Raw genomic sequence first — 16,348 nt, 5'->3', positions numbered from 1 at the left:
TGATGAAATCACACCAATTTCTACGAACAAAGTATTGGTGCGTGCATTTAAGTGCTGTCCGGTTAATGTTGGAGATAAACTTAAAAAGAGACGTTTAATTCTTTCTTATAATCCTTCCCTGACTGTTGATCGTAAAAGAGGTTCATCTGAGATTTTAAATGGACATTAGGTAAACTATTGAATTTAACGCCATGTATTGGTAGATATAAATGACAGGACAGCATATTGATCGTTGTCAACTGTCCCTTTTTTCCTTTTAATCCATGTAAACAAAAGACTCTCGGCCCGTAAAGCTCGTATTGTACCTCTCTGTCCATCCACTGATCCTATAAAAGCTTGTATTTTGATTTGAAAGTATGTTGACAGTTGACGTTGAAGATTATTTGTTCAACTCAAAATATTTCCTCATCCTCGTCAAAGCGCCATTTTTGTTCGTAGAATTTTTATGTGTCATCCCGAGGAATTGTCGAAAGTTTTTTCCTCAAGAGATTAGTTTCATACACAGTTTTGTTGGAGTATAATATGCCTTTATATTCGAATTATCAAAGGTTAATTAAGTGTTAATATATTATCTCATTTTAAGTCATTCACATCTTATACATAGAACATTCAAACAGTCTTCACACATTCGATAGAAAGATAAAGTAATAAACATACGGACTTTTGTTAGTCTTTGCAATGAATGGTAATTACACATAGTAGCCTAATTACACAGGTCTTGACCCTCATCATAATGAAGAAACTTTGTTTAATTTTAAACAATGTAATCCTTGTAACGTGACCTTTTATGATAGGTATGAATTAGTTATAAGTCCTGTTGATGGTATGAATTACTTACTTGGAATACGATAGCTTCCCTCTTTATTTTGGAGAAATCCTTGAATATAGTGTCGACAATTTCTAGAAATTTCTCGCGTTGCAAGAAGCTGGGGCCATCCTTCTCGAAGTAGTCAAGGAAATCGTATAGTAAGAAATAGGTTCCTGAAACGAGAATACATAATTTATTATGTTAATGTTGCATTAAAGATGGACCAGGAATGCAAATACAGAAGATGAAGATCTTCAACATCCATTAAGCACATTGAACGGCGAAAAATGTTTGCATATTTGATTATTGAATTCTGCGTGTTTTTATTTCTAAAAGATATGTAATTTATAATACTGGTGTATATGACCAAAATTATAAACTGTGAATTTAAGGGTTTAGTAAGCTTACTTAAGTAACGAACTTATCAATATTTTAAATTAATAAGCCTCATTTATTTATAGCTTTTTCATTATCACGTGTTTTCAAGATCTAGGTACAGCAATTTTACGTACCTATTATTGAAAACCACAATCAATTTGGGTTGTTTAAAATTTGTACCGTGTTAATGAATTTCGTAATTTCATTGTTATGTGGATCAACAAACAATGTACATAATAAAATGACCGGATTGTCGTACATTTGTTTGCGGTTTCATGTATGATTTATTTGGTATAAAACGCGCTCATTATCTAACGTATATCCACTTTGATTCCATTGCTATTTGATTTTGGGAAAATATAGTCTCTCAATCATCATGTACAAATTAACAATGACTAGTTACATATTACAAAGTAAATTTCTCGTAATATTAGCCATAAAAACGAAAACTACTGAACGAATTTGGATTCTTAAGCAAAATAATTTATGTAATGAATAGTTGCGAAATAAATAGTTTATCTTAACATTTTCATAAGTTTTTAAATCACTACGAGTAGGTTGAGTCTATTGACATTTACCGGGCACAATTCCAAGCACTTGGGACCACTCTTGGCGGACGTAAGTACTTGTGGATAAAAGAACAACGACCACCTTTTCATTCTACTTCTAGTGGTAACAAGTGCCCATACTGCGTATATAACGTCCACTAACCAATTCTATCAGTCTTTACAATGATTGCGCTTACCGTCGCGCAGGTTTTCGGCCAGAACCATTTTATAGAAAACCATGGCATATGCAAGTTTTACTGGTTGCCAAAGGGATTCTCCCGGATAAAAAGTAGCCTACATATTTCTTAGGAGATCAGCTAGCTGCGCTGAAGCAAGGGGTACCTATAACATCAGCGTTTACGCAAACACGGTTGGAGAGAGTTCATGCTCAGGATGCACGCACGGGTATCAATTTCTAACTTCCAGATTTGGGTCTTTTGCGAAAGCTTCTGACCATTAAGCAATTTTTCGACCCGGGAATCGATCCCAAGAAGAAGAACCAACTGCAGCTCATGCCCTAGGCCGTGACATTAAAATCGAGAGCGCAACAACAGAAAGCTATCCTTAAAGTTTAAACAACACATCTTAGGGCTCAGTTCCCTCCCTTCGCAAAACAAAACAAAATACAAAAGTAGACTACAAACTTTCACTACTTGCAACACTATAAGACGAAGAAGTAAGACGAGCGAAGTACTTCGACGTATCTTAGTTACGAAGTTCGCACGAGCGTTAGAGCTACTGCTCGGGTGAGCATGTTGATGCCTTTTCTATGAATATTTAACGCTACATTAGTAGTTTAGGAATATTTTTATGTGGCATGCTTAGTGTAGGTACTCTAGAGGACAGTGACTTGGAGCCAGTATTGGTGGTCTTTAAAACTGATAAACTGGTTCTTCAGTCATGCTTTTTTTTGAGGGTAGTGAGAAGGAACACAACTTTTAAAAGAGCTCCTGAGTATTTTTTTATTTTAAAATTATTTACATTGTATATATCACTGTGTAAATGCACTAAAACACTGCAGATTTACTAGATGCACTCACTTTTTTAACAACCTAAACTTTCACTCTCAAAATTCATCTCATAATCACACAAGAATGGATCTGTACGCGAAGCTGTCAAACTGCATGGAGGAACTGTCTGCCACCTTCACCTCGAGGATGAACATATACGAGGAAGAGTTGAAGAATGTCACCAGCAATGAGGCCACGCACAAGACCATTGCCAGCCTGTCCCGAGACTTCACTGAGTTTAAGTGCCTCATTTGGAAAACAATGAGTGCACTTAAGATGCAGGTGGAGTTACTGACAGTGGGCCTGGATAGGCACGAAATGTCTTCCCGTAGGCGAGTGCTCCTTCTTCACGGTCTTCCTGAGCAGAAGGACGAAGATCACGTGTCCCGGGCAGTTGCAGTCTTGACTGATGAAATGAAGCTGCCTAATGTGTCTGCAGGGGATATTGCGTCGTGTCATCGGTTAGGAGTAGATGGCAGTAGAACAAGGCCTCTGCTTATAAGGTTCCAGAGCCACAGTCTGCGCAGTGAGGTGTGGCGAAGCAAGACAGCTCTGAAGGGCACTGGACTTGTGTTCTCAGAGTTCTTGACAAAGCCCAGGCACGATGCATTTGTTGCGGCTCGGAAGCATTTTGGAGTAAAGGAGTGTTGGACGTCCGAGGGTAAGATCCTCATTCTGCTGCCGGACAAGTCTCGGCGAAAGATAGAGTCCCCTGCGGAACTGCAGCAACTAATTGCACAGTTCCCGATGCCTGCTGCTGCAACTAACAAGCCGGCGTCGAGCATCAACAAAACTCCGTCGGGCAAAAGGGCAAGAAGGCAAGCAAAGTAGTAGTTGTGATTAGTTTTCTTTTCTTTTTGTTTGTCGGTAATTGTTAAATATTATTGTGTTTGTTCATGTTGTGTGTGACGTTTAATTTGACATTTGTTTTGACATTGTGTTGTGATTCGTTCAGAAACTTTAATTAATTTTTGTAGATACGAGTCTTTTAATCATTGTAAATAAGTTAACTGGTGAGTGCATCGAGGATTTGGATTAAGAGGTAACTGATACTTTAATTTATTTATATATATATCTTATATATTATTTAAGTATATTTATATATTGTTATATACGTCATGATTGATAATTTTGATGACAGTTTTGTTTCTTGTTCGTCTTCTTGTTCGTCCGATGAGAGCTTTGCGAGTGCGTTCAGTGATGATACGGTGCATTTACGTGACCAACTCTATAATATTTTTTCCCCATACAGTAAATTTTTTAATACGGTTCATATAAATGCCCAGAGCATTCCTGCCCATCATGCGGACCTTCTTTCTTCTTTTGACTCCAATCTTGTCCATGCTATCCTTGTCTCTGAATCATTTCTCAAACCAACACTTCCTTCTACCCAATACTCCTTGCCCGGCTACAAACTAGTGCGTAATGATAGAACTGGCAAGGGAGGTGGAGGGGTCGCCATTTATCTTCGTGGAGATATCACGTACAAAATCATTGACAAGTCTCCGAGTGAGTACTCTAAAACCGCCGAACATCTCTTTATTGAAACAACTTTTAATAGAACAAAATTACTGTTAGGGGTCTATTATAATCCGTCTTGCACTATCGATTACTTTTCCTCTTTTGAGTCAAAACTGGAACAATTTACCCCTCTTTATGACCATACTATTATCCTCGGAGACTTCAACACCTGTTTGATTAAAGATGATGTGCGCAGCCGTAAACTCCGCTCTCTTGTCTCTTCTATCAATATGCATATTCTTCAGCTTAACGCTACTCACCGTGCCCCTCATTGCAATCCTTCACTTCTAGATCTTATACTAGTATCCGACCCTAGCAAAGTAGCCACTCATGGGCAACTCCCGGCCTCATTTTCTTATCATGACCTTCTCTATCTATCTTATAAGATTCGTCCCCCTAAACGTAAAGCCAAATTTCTCTTCCTTCGCAGTTTCAAGAACATTGATATGGATCGTTTGAGGGAAGATGCGGGCAATATTGACTGGTCTCCTGTTTATGACTGCAATGATGTAGATACTATGGTCTCTGAGTTTAACAGGTTGGTCTTATGTCTTTATGACAAGCATGCCCCACTCAAGAAGGTACGAGTTAGACATCTGCCTGCGCCCTGGTTATCAGACAGCATTAAGCAGGTGATGGCGATAAGGGATAGGGCTAAAAGACGATACAGAAGTGATCCCAGTGAGGAGAACTGGACCTAATACAAGATGCTACGGAATCGCTGCAGTCGTCTGTGCAGAGATGCTAAGAGACGCCACATTCATAACTCTATTAAAAACCTTAACAACGCGCAAGTATGGCAATTTCTTAAGTCCCTCGGTATTGGCAAGACTGTCAATGACAGCACCACCGATATGGACCCGAACACAATTAATGCTCATTTTTCAATGTCACCAGTAACGCTGGATGATGACGTAAAATCTTCTACTCTACATTATCTCTCTAATGTTCCTCGGCCAAATTGTACTGCGTTTTCATTCCATCCAGCTACGGAGGGAGATATTAAACGTGCAATCCTATCCATTTCCTCAAAGGCGGTAGGAGATGATGGTATTCATCTCCAAATGCTTCTCCTTATCCTTGATGAAATGATTCCTTTAGTTTTGCATCTCATCAACTACTCCCTCTTTACCAACTCCTTTCCCTCAGCATGGAAAAGAGCCCATGTACTGCCTTTACCCAAAGTGTCTAATCCTTCCTCAGTCTCTCAGTTCCGGCCAATATCCATCCTCCCAATCCTATCAAAAGTCCTTGAGAGTGTTGTCAATAATCAATTGTCTCGTCACCTCTCCTCTAACAGCCTGCTGAGCCCGTACCAATCTGGCTTCCGCCCTGGCCATAGCACAGTGTCGGCTCTAGTTAAAATAACTGACGACATTCGGCTAGCTATGGAGAACAGGCGGTTGACAGTGTTGGTGTTACTGGATTTCAGCAGTGCTTTCAATTCAGTTGATTTTGACATCCTCTTAGCCATCCTATCGTCACTTAATATATCTTCTTCTGTAGTTGCGTGGTTCAGTTCTTATCTTCGGGGTCGCTCGCAGTCGGTCCGCACTCATGAGGTTTCCTCTGAGTGGTGTGATCTGGCTGCGGGTGTACCCCAGGGTGGTGTTCTCTCTCCTCTACTTTTCTCCGTTTTTATTAACGCCATCACAAAGTCACTTGTTTCGCATTATCATCTTTATGCAGACGACTTGCAGCTTTATCAGCATTGTCAACCTGAAGAGCTCTCTAGGGTTATTGGCGCCATCAATAATGATCTTGAAAATATAAGTCAATGGGCTAAAAATTTTGGACTTCTAGTTAACCCAAACAAATCTCAAGCTCTCATTATTGGTGGCAGATATTTCATAAATAGGCTGCAAACTCCCCCCTCACTTCTGTATGACGATGTAGTAATAGCCTACTCATCGCATGTTAAAAACTTGGGTGTTTTCATGGACTGCAACTTATCTTGGGCTAAACACATTGCAGAAGTAAGCAGGAGGGTATATTGCTCGTTTCAATCACTCAAGCGTCTCCAGAAGTTCCTGCCTTTTCCAACAAAGATTACTCTCGCTCAGTCGCTCCTCCTTCCTTTGTTAGACTATGCTGATGTCTGTTTCCTTGATGCGACTGAGGAGCTACTTGATAAACTCGAACGTCTGCAGAATTTATGCATCCGCTTCATTTTCGGCCTCCGAAAGTACGATCATGTGTCGGAATTTCGGAACCAGTTGAAGTGGCTGCCTATTCGGCGGCGTAGAGATGCTCACGTTCTTTCTTTTCTTTACTCTGTTCTTTACAATCCTCTCGCTCCAAGTTACCTTCGTGAACGCTTTGAGTTCCTCGTTCCCAGAGGCAAACCTTGTCGCTCTTCCTCATCTCTTCTACTTCGTATCCCATCCCACACTTCAAGTCGCTATGATGGATCATTCACTGTTCGTGCTGTTAGGCTGTGGAATACCCTTCCGCATTCTATACGCGAGAGCTCATCATTGGATATGTTTAAGAGACGAGTTAAGGAACATTATTTATCAACATGACCTTTGTATATATATTTGTATATATTTGTATATATTATATTGTATATATTTCATGTAATTATAAAAGGTATATATTTAATTTATTATAAGGAATTATTAATATAGATTCTTTTTATTAGTATAAAGTTGCACATTTGCCCTACCCCATCAAATCACTCTTTCACTCTAAGGTTGGCTGGAAGAGAACCCAACACTAGGTTAAGCTCGCCATTGTACATTATCTCTCTGTATTCAGTGTGTCTCTCTGTATTTATGTGTGCAATAAAGAATAAACAAGCTTCTGACCATTAAGCAATTTTTCGACCCGGGAATCGATCCCAAGAAGAAGAACCAACTGCAGCTCATGCCCTAGGCCGTGACATTAAAATCGAGAGCGCAACAACAGAAAGCTATCCTTAAAGTTTAAACAACACATCTTAGGGCTCAGTTCCCTCCCTTCGCAAAACAAAACAAAATACAAAAGTAGACTACAAACTTTCACTACTTGCAACACTATAAGACGAAGAAGTAAGACGAGCGAAGTACTTCGACGTATCTTAGTTACGAAGTTCGCACGAGCGTTAGAGCTACTGCTCGGGTGAGCATGTTGATGCCTTTTCTATGAATATTTAACGCTACATTAGTAGTTTAGGAATATTTTTATGTGGCATGCTTAGTGTAGGTACTCTAGAGGACAGTGACTTGGAGCCAGTATTGGTGGTCTTTAAAACTGATAAACTGGTTCTTCAGTCATGGTTTACAAATTGCAATTGCATGCTTTTGGTACGATCCGAAATCTGTAATCATCTCTCTCGTTATTAAGCGTTTAAAGGCCGTATAAAGAAAAGTCTTTTCCAACAGCCTAACAATTTTTCATGCCTTTTCATGTAATGATTACTGAAATTTATCTCAACCCTGAAAAACGGAACCCCCTAAATTTTAAATGAACCTCTCGTATGTTTACGAGGCCTTGGAAAAAATTACAATTACGACCAAACTACCAGCAGTCCATAAGTTGTGAGTAGTGTAATATGGGTCGATAACTAGGTCACGAGAGAAATATTAATATTTGGACCTAGACGGCGTTGACACCTGAACTAATAAACAAGACGAAATAAGCTTGTCACGGCGTCGGAGGAACTAACGAACTATCGTAACCAGCGGGCCAACAAACCGGAAAAATCTTGTTGCTACTCAGAAAATACGGCCGTTGTTGTTAGAGAAAATTGTTCTATTAATTATTACGGATTTCTGCGGCTACTGGTAATTACCTACTATAATTCTTACAATGTGTATAGTTTTTTCTGACTTTGAGTGACTTTAATATTTTATTCTTTTCAAAAAGAAAATAAGTACTCGCAATATGCTCGTGAAAAGGTTAGACAGATGATGACGACTTAACTCCTTTGGGATGCTAGTGAAAACGGCAGAGAAACAGATTACAGAAAAAACATTAACTCTGCACGTCTTTTGAGACATGGAACTACATTATTTGAGCGTAATAAAATCAAACCTGGATTTCATGAAAATTCATTTTGGTATTTCACGTTTCAAAAAGGCTAATGATGTCGATGATTTCAAGTTTATGAATTAAGGTTCCATCAAGTTACGTATTTTTCATCTGGTGGGTTTCCACAACAGGGGAGCCTTCAGCTCAGCAAATTATCTATGATCTGTTTTGTCCCAAACAAAATAGGCCTTCAATGCTAGCAATTCGATATTTTCTCTATGGTGTCACTGTTGCGACACATGTCTCGTGAGAAGACCAATTATTGATAGTTAATTCGAAAGGTAGTAAGTTGTAATGTTTTACATAACTTGCCTAATTGTAAACCTGAATAGTTTGTTTAAAGTTTATAATCGGTTTAACGTATCCATTTTAGCAATCATAATAGAAGGTAAAGTTAGTCAGTTTGCATGTAATAATTTCCCTGTAAATTCTGCACTTGCCGGTTCCAAGAATTCACTAACAGTAAACTACATTATTCTGCTATAAGCTTTTAAGTGTTATGCGCATTCAATTTTGGCCGTCAGAAAGCTGTGTATTTGTACTCATATTTCTGTGTACATGTTTAGGTACATTTTTTGTGTGTTGATTGAATATATTTTTGCCTATTTTGTGTCTGAAAATAACTTAGAACAACTGTCAATAACAGTCTATGCATTTTATTTTACTAAACTGTTTTTGTTGATTTTGTGTGTGAAATAGCTGCCAAACGAACTTACTCGTATATAGAAACTGTGCGGTTTCTTGTCAAAGGCAAATTAAGGGACATAGCCCGTAGTGTTTGAATGTGGAACAGGTGACATGCCTACCAATCACAGTTTAGATTTTCAATGGTCATTAGTCCTTTAGGTCGTGAGCCGTGGTAACCAAGTAGCTTCATCCATTTTGTATTTGAAAAAAAACCTCTGTAGAAATGTAAACCTACATTAATAATGACAAGCTTAATTTTTATTTTACTTGAACTCAAAGTGAAGCGAAGATTTTCCATTCGTTGATTTCCAAATTGAACTACTTGAAGAGATCTTTCGCGAAACAAGGTTTTAAAAATTGGGGTAGATACCGAGTAAGATATTTTTTATCGCTAATGGAGGAGCAATGTTTTTTTAAATTTCTTCTAACATTTAGGATTTATAAAATCAAATAAATAGAAACAGACGAATGAAGCAATCAAATAAACTACGAATAAAACCACAAGTTAAACAAAATCACAAACTATAACTTAATCAAAAACAAAATAACAAACTGGCATAATACTTCGAACTAGTTCATAATGAAGCGTTTAGCGCATTATACTATGATTTATGGTCTACACACGCGATAATCACGTAAAAATGGCCGCCGGAGTACGTACGGCGTGACATTGGAACTTCGCAATCCACGTTTGCGCGGTCAAGGTCAAGTAGAAGAGGGTAGGGGTGGAATGTTCTGGAAAATCTCTTTATAACAATCCTCATATCAAAGGGGAATATTTGCACGGTACGCGTATTACTGCACTTTGAGAACAAGCACCCATTTTCGTGATTGAATTCGAAGTAAGTGAGGACGTAAAAGATGCTAATAAAATGGATTATACAAAATTTTGCTGAAATATATTTTATTTGAGTCTGTTAGTTGCGTCTAATATCGATAAGTATATACTTTTGTTATAGGTACATAGACGTGTACCGTATCAATACATCCATATGTCAAGATAGAACCTCCTAAGTACTTCTGAAAAGTAAAAAGTTACGACAAAGTGCAAAAAGCTACACAAACAATGCCAACTTAAAATGAAATTAAAAGACTGACAAAAACATTTTAGCTTGAATAATAAATCTAAACAAATAACGATCAATCAAACTGTTTTGACAGAATCCATGAAAATCTATTTCGTTTCAATATGCCCGTCATTTTTGTTGCTGTTTCGGACAGCGAAAATAATGTGCAATCAGAACTTGAAAAGAATTTGGCTGTGGCTAAGATTTTTAAGATTAAGTTAAGAAGTTCAGACAAATATCTCGTTGACGGATAAATTTTATTCTAGGTATCTAAAACCGCATATATCAGAAAGTATATTAATATTTATGCAAGCCTAACCACCATTTCAGAATACAGAACACGCCAGACAGAACAATATGTTTTGTCCCAACCTTTCTTTGAACTCAACTGCACTGGCCCTCTACTGTTCGCGAGTATCTATGGGCTTACGTTGTATAGAACTTCACCGTCGTCTTTCATTTAGGATTCCAGTAGCGAGAAGTACTGGCAAATCCTTTCAAGGATGAAGCGTGCCCGTTGCAATATCCGACTAGTGCTTGAACAGATACACTGCGTCTGAAAACAGGCTGAGTATTGCATAACGTTACTGCTTGCATTTTCCTCGCTTATTCCAGCACTCGTGGAATATGATTTTATGTTTTCTGCTCCGATCTAGCGCTGCAGAATATTAAGTTTTCGACGTCTCCCGAGCTATGATAGTTTACTACTAGTTTTTGTATTACAAACCTTGTAGTTGAGACTTTATTAAGCATTTATTTAGTTCTTTACAGCACAATATTACTAATAAAAATATTATATCTTCTAGTACCTCAGTTTTCATAAGTTTTCAGTGTCCTTTATCCCCTACCGGGTGGTTATGTTTCTAATGAATAACTTAATCAAGATTCATGATGAATATGGTAAACTTAACAGATTACATACTCTTTATTAACAGATTCATACATAAACTCTTTCCTAGTTTATCGTAGTATCAAACTTTTAATGTTTTGTCCGATAAACGAGAACTTGTACAGTTGTACCAGTTTTACGACATCCGTATCACACGTCTACCAACTGTAGATAAGATTCAGGATTTGTAGTTTTAGGTCGGTTTAGATTTAGTGCTTTACTGGGAAATGGTGAGCACAGAAAGCTTTCAGTTCAATTTATGATCTAGCAAGTTCTGTTGCTATTCTCCAAGGCATTCAATTTTACTTACGTATGGAGGTCTATCACCTTGTAAAGTTACATTGAATGCAAGAATGCAGAAGCTACAACTGTGCACCTTCTTAAAAAATAAAAATGCAAGTATTAAAATAATGGAAACTAATGTTAATAAAACTTTATATTCTCAATTTCTCTTCAGTTGTAACTAAGTTTCGAAGCTACAATTCGTTGTTCACCAATCCAATATAAAAAATGTCGGTCTCGTCTCAATTTGACGAGCAATACAAATCTAAGGAGCTCAGACAAATAAAAAGGGAACTTAAAAACCTGAGATTTGTTCGACTAGTTTAAGGCAAAGCTCCAGGTGGCAATAAAATATCTCATTTTCTACAAGTTGTCCTTAGCTGGAGACTCGAGTGGCGGGGTGCGTGGCAACAGCGTGGGGGTGAGTAGGGGGGTGGAGGGGGGCGGCGTGGTACGTGGGCGAGTCTGTAGTACGAACCACACGACTCAAATCTACAGCGTGTTGTTGTTGTGTCTACATAGATTTGCGCATGCGCGTCGCTCCGAGTACGTACCCGATGTGCGGACTACGCGAACGACCTCGAACTCCACACCAAATATTGATAAGTCGTACTTAAGCTTTTATTCGTTCGTTTTGTAAATGTGTCTGGCTGAACTGACAATGTTCCATAACATGAGATGCGGCAACTTCACGCTTACGTCAGATTATGTAAGTGTTGCCACCGCGCATGAAATGTGTGCTGTTTTTGTTTACCCAATAACATTAGAGTATTGGGAACAAAAAACTCATTAAGTGTCGCCTAACAATTGGTGGCAATGACTAGCCATAATTTCCCAATTTATTTAAGTAGGCACTTATCCACCAATAAATATTTCATAACAATCCGATAAGCCGCTACGTTTGTTTGTGTCGGGAACAAACAATATCTACCCTCTTTGATACTACTACGCACTACGATCAATTTACGGCGTGCCACCGCCAGTTTCAAGAACACAGTAAATATTATCCAACATCAAAACATAACTAAGAAGATTAATGTAATATAAAATTATTATATTAATTTTGTCTTAATAAGATAATTGCTTCTCATCTCTCGGCCTTAGTTTTTTAAATAATAACGAGAGCTCTTGTAACTACGCGGAGGCACGTCAGATACAACAAAAACTTACCTTCGTCTTGATTACTTCCAAGAAGCACCTCGGTATTATGGAAATTGCCTTCTTTCATCATTGTGTCCGGGTCTTTGGGCAAAAACACGCCGTCAACCGTGGGAGCTGACGGGAATCCCAATATGCCAGTGTAGGAATTCCACTGCTGTACTGATATAGTTTTTGCATCGACTCCGCGCATACAGTCCATCACTAAGCTCGGATCGGCAGCTAGCAGGCTGCTATTGCAATTACAGTCATCTACTAACACTTTTCCTATGTCTTGTGCTCTCTCTCCTGTCATCCAACTCCACGGAGCGTTTAACGTTCCAGATTGCAAGATGCCTCTTTTGAATAATCCCTTCATCTCTGGTGAAAGCATATGCAAACTCACGCTTCCCCCGCCTGCCGACTCTCCAAACAAAGTTATCAATTCTGGGTCACCACCAAAAGCACGAGCATTATCTTTAATCCAACGAATAGCGAGTTGTTGATCCCATAAGCCCATATTTCCCGGCGCCTCTTCACTGCCCGGCGAGAAATATTTATTCAAGTATAAAAATCCGAACGCCCCAACCCTATATTGCATAGATGCTACTATTACATCACTGGAAGAAGCCATTATGTCTGCTTTATATAGGTCGAGTGTTGCCGTGCCACTCATATAGCCGCCACCGTAAATCCACACTAGTATCGGCACTTTGGGCCTCTCCGCAAGAGGCTTATCTTGATGATGACGGACTCGTAAGTGCTGGGGAACCCAAATGTTTAGATAGAGACAGTCTTCTGATATATTTGTGTTTGGATTCCACATTTCCTCTCCCTCAAAACCGGGGAAGTACTCATACCGTTCTTGATAACAGCTATTTGGCATCGCAGTGGCTTCAAGTACTCCATGCCACGGGTCGATGGGTACCGGTTTGCGGAATCTTAACGGTCCTAGAGGGGGCTTCGCGAACGGAATACCGGTGAAGATGTGTACTTCCCTGCCCATAACTGTCTTAGCGTAGCCTTTGACGAGGCCACTTTTAGTTTCGACGATGAGTGGATCATTATGGAAGTTCTTAGGCACAGGACTAGTGGTGGGGGTGGTCTGCGTGGTTGACGTGGTGGTGTCGTGATGGTTGGCCCACGACCTCGCGACGGCGCCTGACACGAAGCAGCACAGCAGGAGCTTGGTGAACACGATCTTCGTGTTGCTGATCATTTCGAATGTTGTTGTTCGCACGGGCATTAACGAGACGTATCAGAAACTAATCTGAAGTAATCCGCCAGCTTAATGAGATACTTGTTGAAACACATTTCTAGGGGCACACGGTATTCTGTTGTGGTCGTACCTGGAAAAGAAAAAATGTATTAGATAAATACGAGAACGTTTAGGATAACAATTTTCTTATCAGACTAGTCTTTGTAGTATACATGGAGTGTACATTATTACCCGTATGAAATGGAAGTTAAATCTTAATCTTCTCAGAAATTATATGATTTCCTATAATGTTTGCAAAATTACTATTACGTTAAAATTACGTATCGTTTACAGCGCCAACGGGCGCTCGGAGATTAATTAATTAGTCGATACAGCCGGTGTAGAGTAACAAGGCTTTAGAGATATCAAACCTTATGCCTTTAAACTTATGCCTAGAAGGAATGTGGAATGTATAATACATTTTTCAGACTTCAAAAGATTTTTTATACACATTAATATTCAAAGCTGCCTTTGTGTCTTAAAAAGAAATTAGGTATATTGAGTCGTAATGATACATGTATGCTTAAGATAGTACTTTGCAAGAGTCTGCTACCGAAAAAATGCTTTGCAGTATCGCATTGTATCATCACTTAAATTATTGAAAATGAATTTCAACACATCAATAAGTATAAAATTAAATGAAGGTGATATAGGTGCATTGTAATAACACTATAGCAAAATCAGTGACACTTTTTACAACAAAAGAAGCGAACCCGATTATACCGACCTGAGAGAGAACTAATTCAATACTAGGTACCCAAAATTACCAGAACTTGTCCATCACAAAACACTTCACCAGTACACCCTAATAACTAGAGGTAAACCACATAAATTGTCCGTATCGTAGGACCCTAGATTTGTATTCTCTCAGACCACGTGCCCTTCAATTTAACATTGAGCGACAGAATGTGATTGAGGGGTTTCGCACACAAAGAGCCGATTTGGATAACGGAGCAGTGCGGTTGATGTATGAGGTTGGTTTGCAAAGTGGTTATGGTGGACTATACTGTGTAGTTTTATTTTGAACTATTTTTAACCTCACAAAAAAAAAGATTTTCCGAATTTGAAAAGATTTCTATCTTTTTTTTGTAAGGTACGAGGGGCGTTCAAAAAGTAGGTTATGTTACAAAATATATTTATTTCATATTATTTAATTTTTGGACGTATTCACTCAATACAATACAGCAAATCTTTTTTCTAGATACGAAATTTAGTGTTTTTCACAAAAAAATCGATTTGGACAAAAGACGAGTGCGGTGATTTTTGAGGTTGGTTAGAAATTGGCCCAGTACGGTTTAGTTTTATTTAAAAACAATTTTTTAAGCTTTTGAAAAAAAAAGGTTTTCCCAAGGATTTCCTGTTTGTGCCTGGTGACAGATGAACAAACGGAGACCGAAGTTTTAGTAACAGGGACGCGTTTGACCCTTTGGGGCCGGAACCTTAAGAATACCCAGTTCATAAGGATCCAAAAAACACGAACATAATAACATAAACTCATACTGAATTTAAAAAAAACAACCTTTTAAGATGGAAACAAAAGCGTGTTTGTTTATGAAGCCATTAGCTGATACTTCACAAAAAACTCGACATGTCGTGAAAATGGTAAATCAATCACAATCAAATGTTCCATCGTGGGTCGTGAGTGGATTGTGAAAGTAATGATGCTATCTGCTTGATGGCTACTGCACGGCTTGACGTCATTTATTGAAAACATTCTGTAATGGAAAATGTGAGAGCTTTTGTTGAGTTTTTCTTAATATTATTGAGCGAAAAATGGGGGATTCAATAAGTTTAGCTGCATTTTGATTAAAGATCTGAAAATTGCCACCATTGTAAACTAAATTAATCTTTACTTATTGTGGTTGCAAGTTACACTGCTTACGAGTGTAATAACTAATAATAATCTGCAAATACTTTTCTTAGCTACGTTGCGGGCAGCTAACAAAAGCTAAAAAAAGTCGTGGTGGCCTAGTGGGTAAAAGACCAACCTCTCGAGTATGAGGGCGCGGGTTCGATCCCAGGTCAGGCAAGTACCAATGCAACTTTTCTAAGTTTGTATGTGCTTTCTAAGTATATCTTAGACACCATTGGCTGTGTTTCGGATGGCACGTTAAACTGTAGGTCCCGGCTGTCATTGAACATCCTTGGCAGTCGTTACGGGTAGTCAGAAGCCAGTAAGTCTGACACCAGTCTAACCAAGGGGTATCGGGTTGCCCGGGTAACTGGGTTGAGGAGGTCAGATAGGCAGTCGCTTCTTGTAAAGCACTGGTACTCAGCTGAATCCGGTTAGACTGGAAGCCGACCCCAACATGATTGGGAAAAAGGCTCGGAGGATGATGATGATGATGTTGCGGGCAGCTACCAGTCCAACTAGATGTAATTGAGTAACGGTGTGATATCTGAATCACATTATTTTATTACATAGTAACATTGCCCTTTGCCAAGTATTCACACAGCCGTAAACAAAATAAAACAAAAGACGCTAGAAAAACTTATTAGCAAGAAGCTCCTACCCGTAATGCAATGGTGATTGGCTAGAAAACTAAGAACCGCGCACCTTCAGATATGTTCACCATAAAAGATAACGCGAACGTGAACGTTTGAACGAGTTTGCCCCTATGTGAACTCTGAAATGTACAGACTAGACGGCATGAAAACTAAATTATCTTTGTACGAAGTTTCAAATGTGGTTAATGAATTAAGAATGGCATAACTAGCGTTCTGTTGATTGCTTCGTGCGGTATGCAGG

At 38.8% G+C, this 16,348-nt stretch overlaps 1 protein-coding gene across 2 annotated transcripts in view; it reads right to left on the bottom strand.

The window, feature by feature from the left end:
* The window catches only part of LOC110374099 (acetylcholinesterase), a 67,692-nt gene that overhangs the window by 21,309 nt on the left and 30,035 nt on the right, over positions 1–16,348 (bottom strand). For both annotated transcript variants that reach the window (XM_021331685.3, XM_021331691.3), the window contains exons 2-3: positions 12,375–13,690; positions 839–981 (exon numbers count right to left, since the gene is read on the bottom strand). In XM_021331685.3, coding sequence (XP_021187360.2) covers positions 839–981; positions 12,375–13,587 — 1,356 coding nt within the window. In that variant the 5' untranslated portion in view covers positions 13,588–13,690. The remainder of the gene's footprint in view (positions 1–838; positions 982–12,374; positions 13,691–16,348) is intronic.

Source organism: Helicoverpa armigera, chromosome 12 (genome assembly GCF_030705265.1).
Source record: "Helicoverpa armigera isolate CAAS_96S chromosome 12, ASM3070526v1, whole genome shotgun sequence".
In the NCBI taxonomy this organism is placed as follows: Eukaryota; Metazoa; Arthropoda; class Insecta; order Lepidoptera; family Noctuidae; genus Helicoverpa; species Helicoverpa armigera.
Note: the sequence above shows the minus strand (reverse complement) of the source record. Positions and strands in the feature narration are given on the sequence as shown.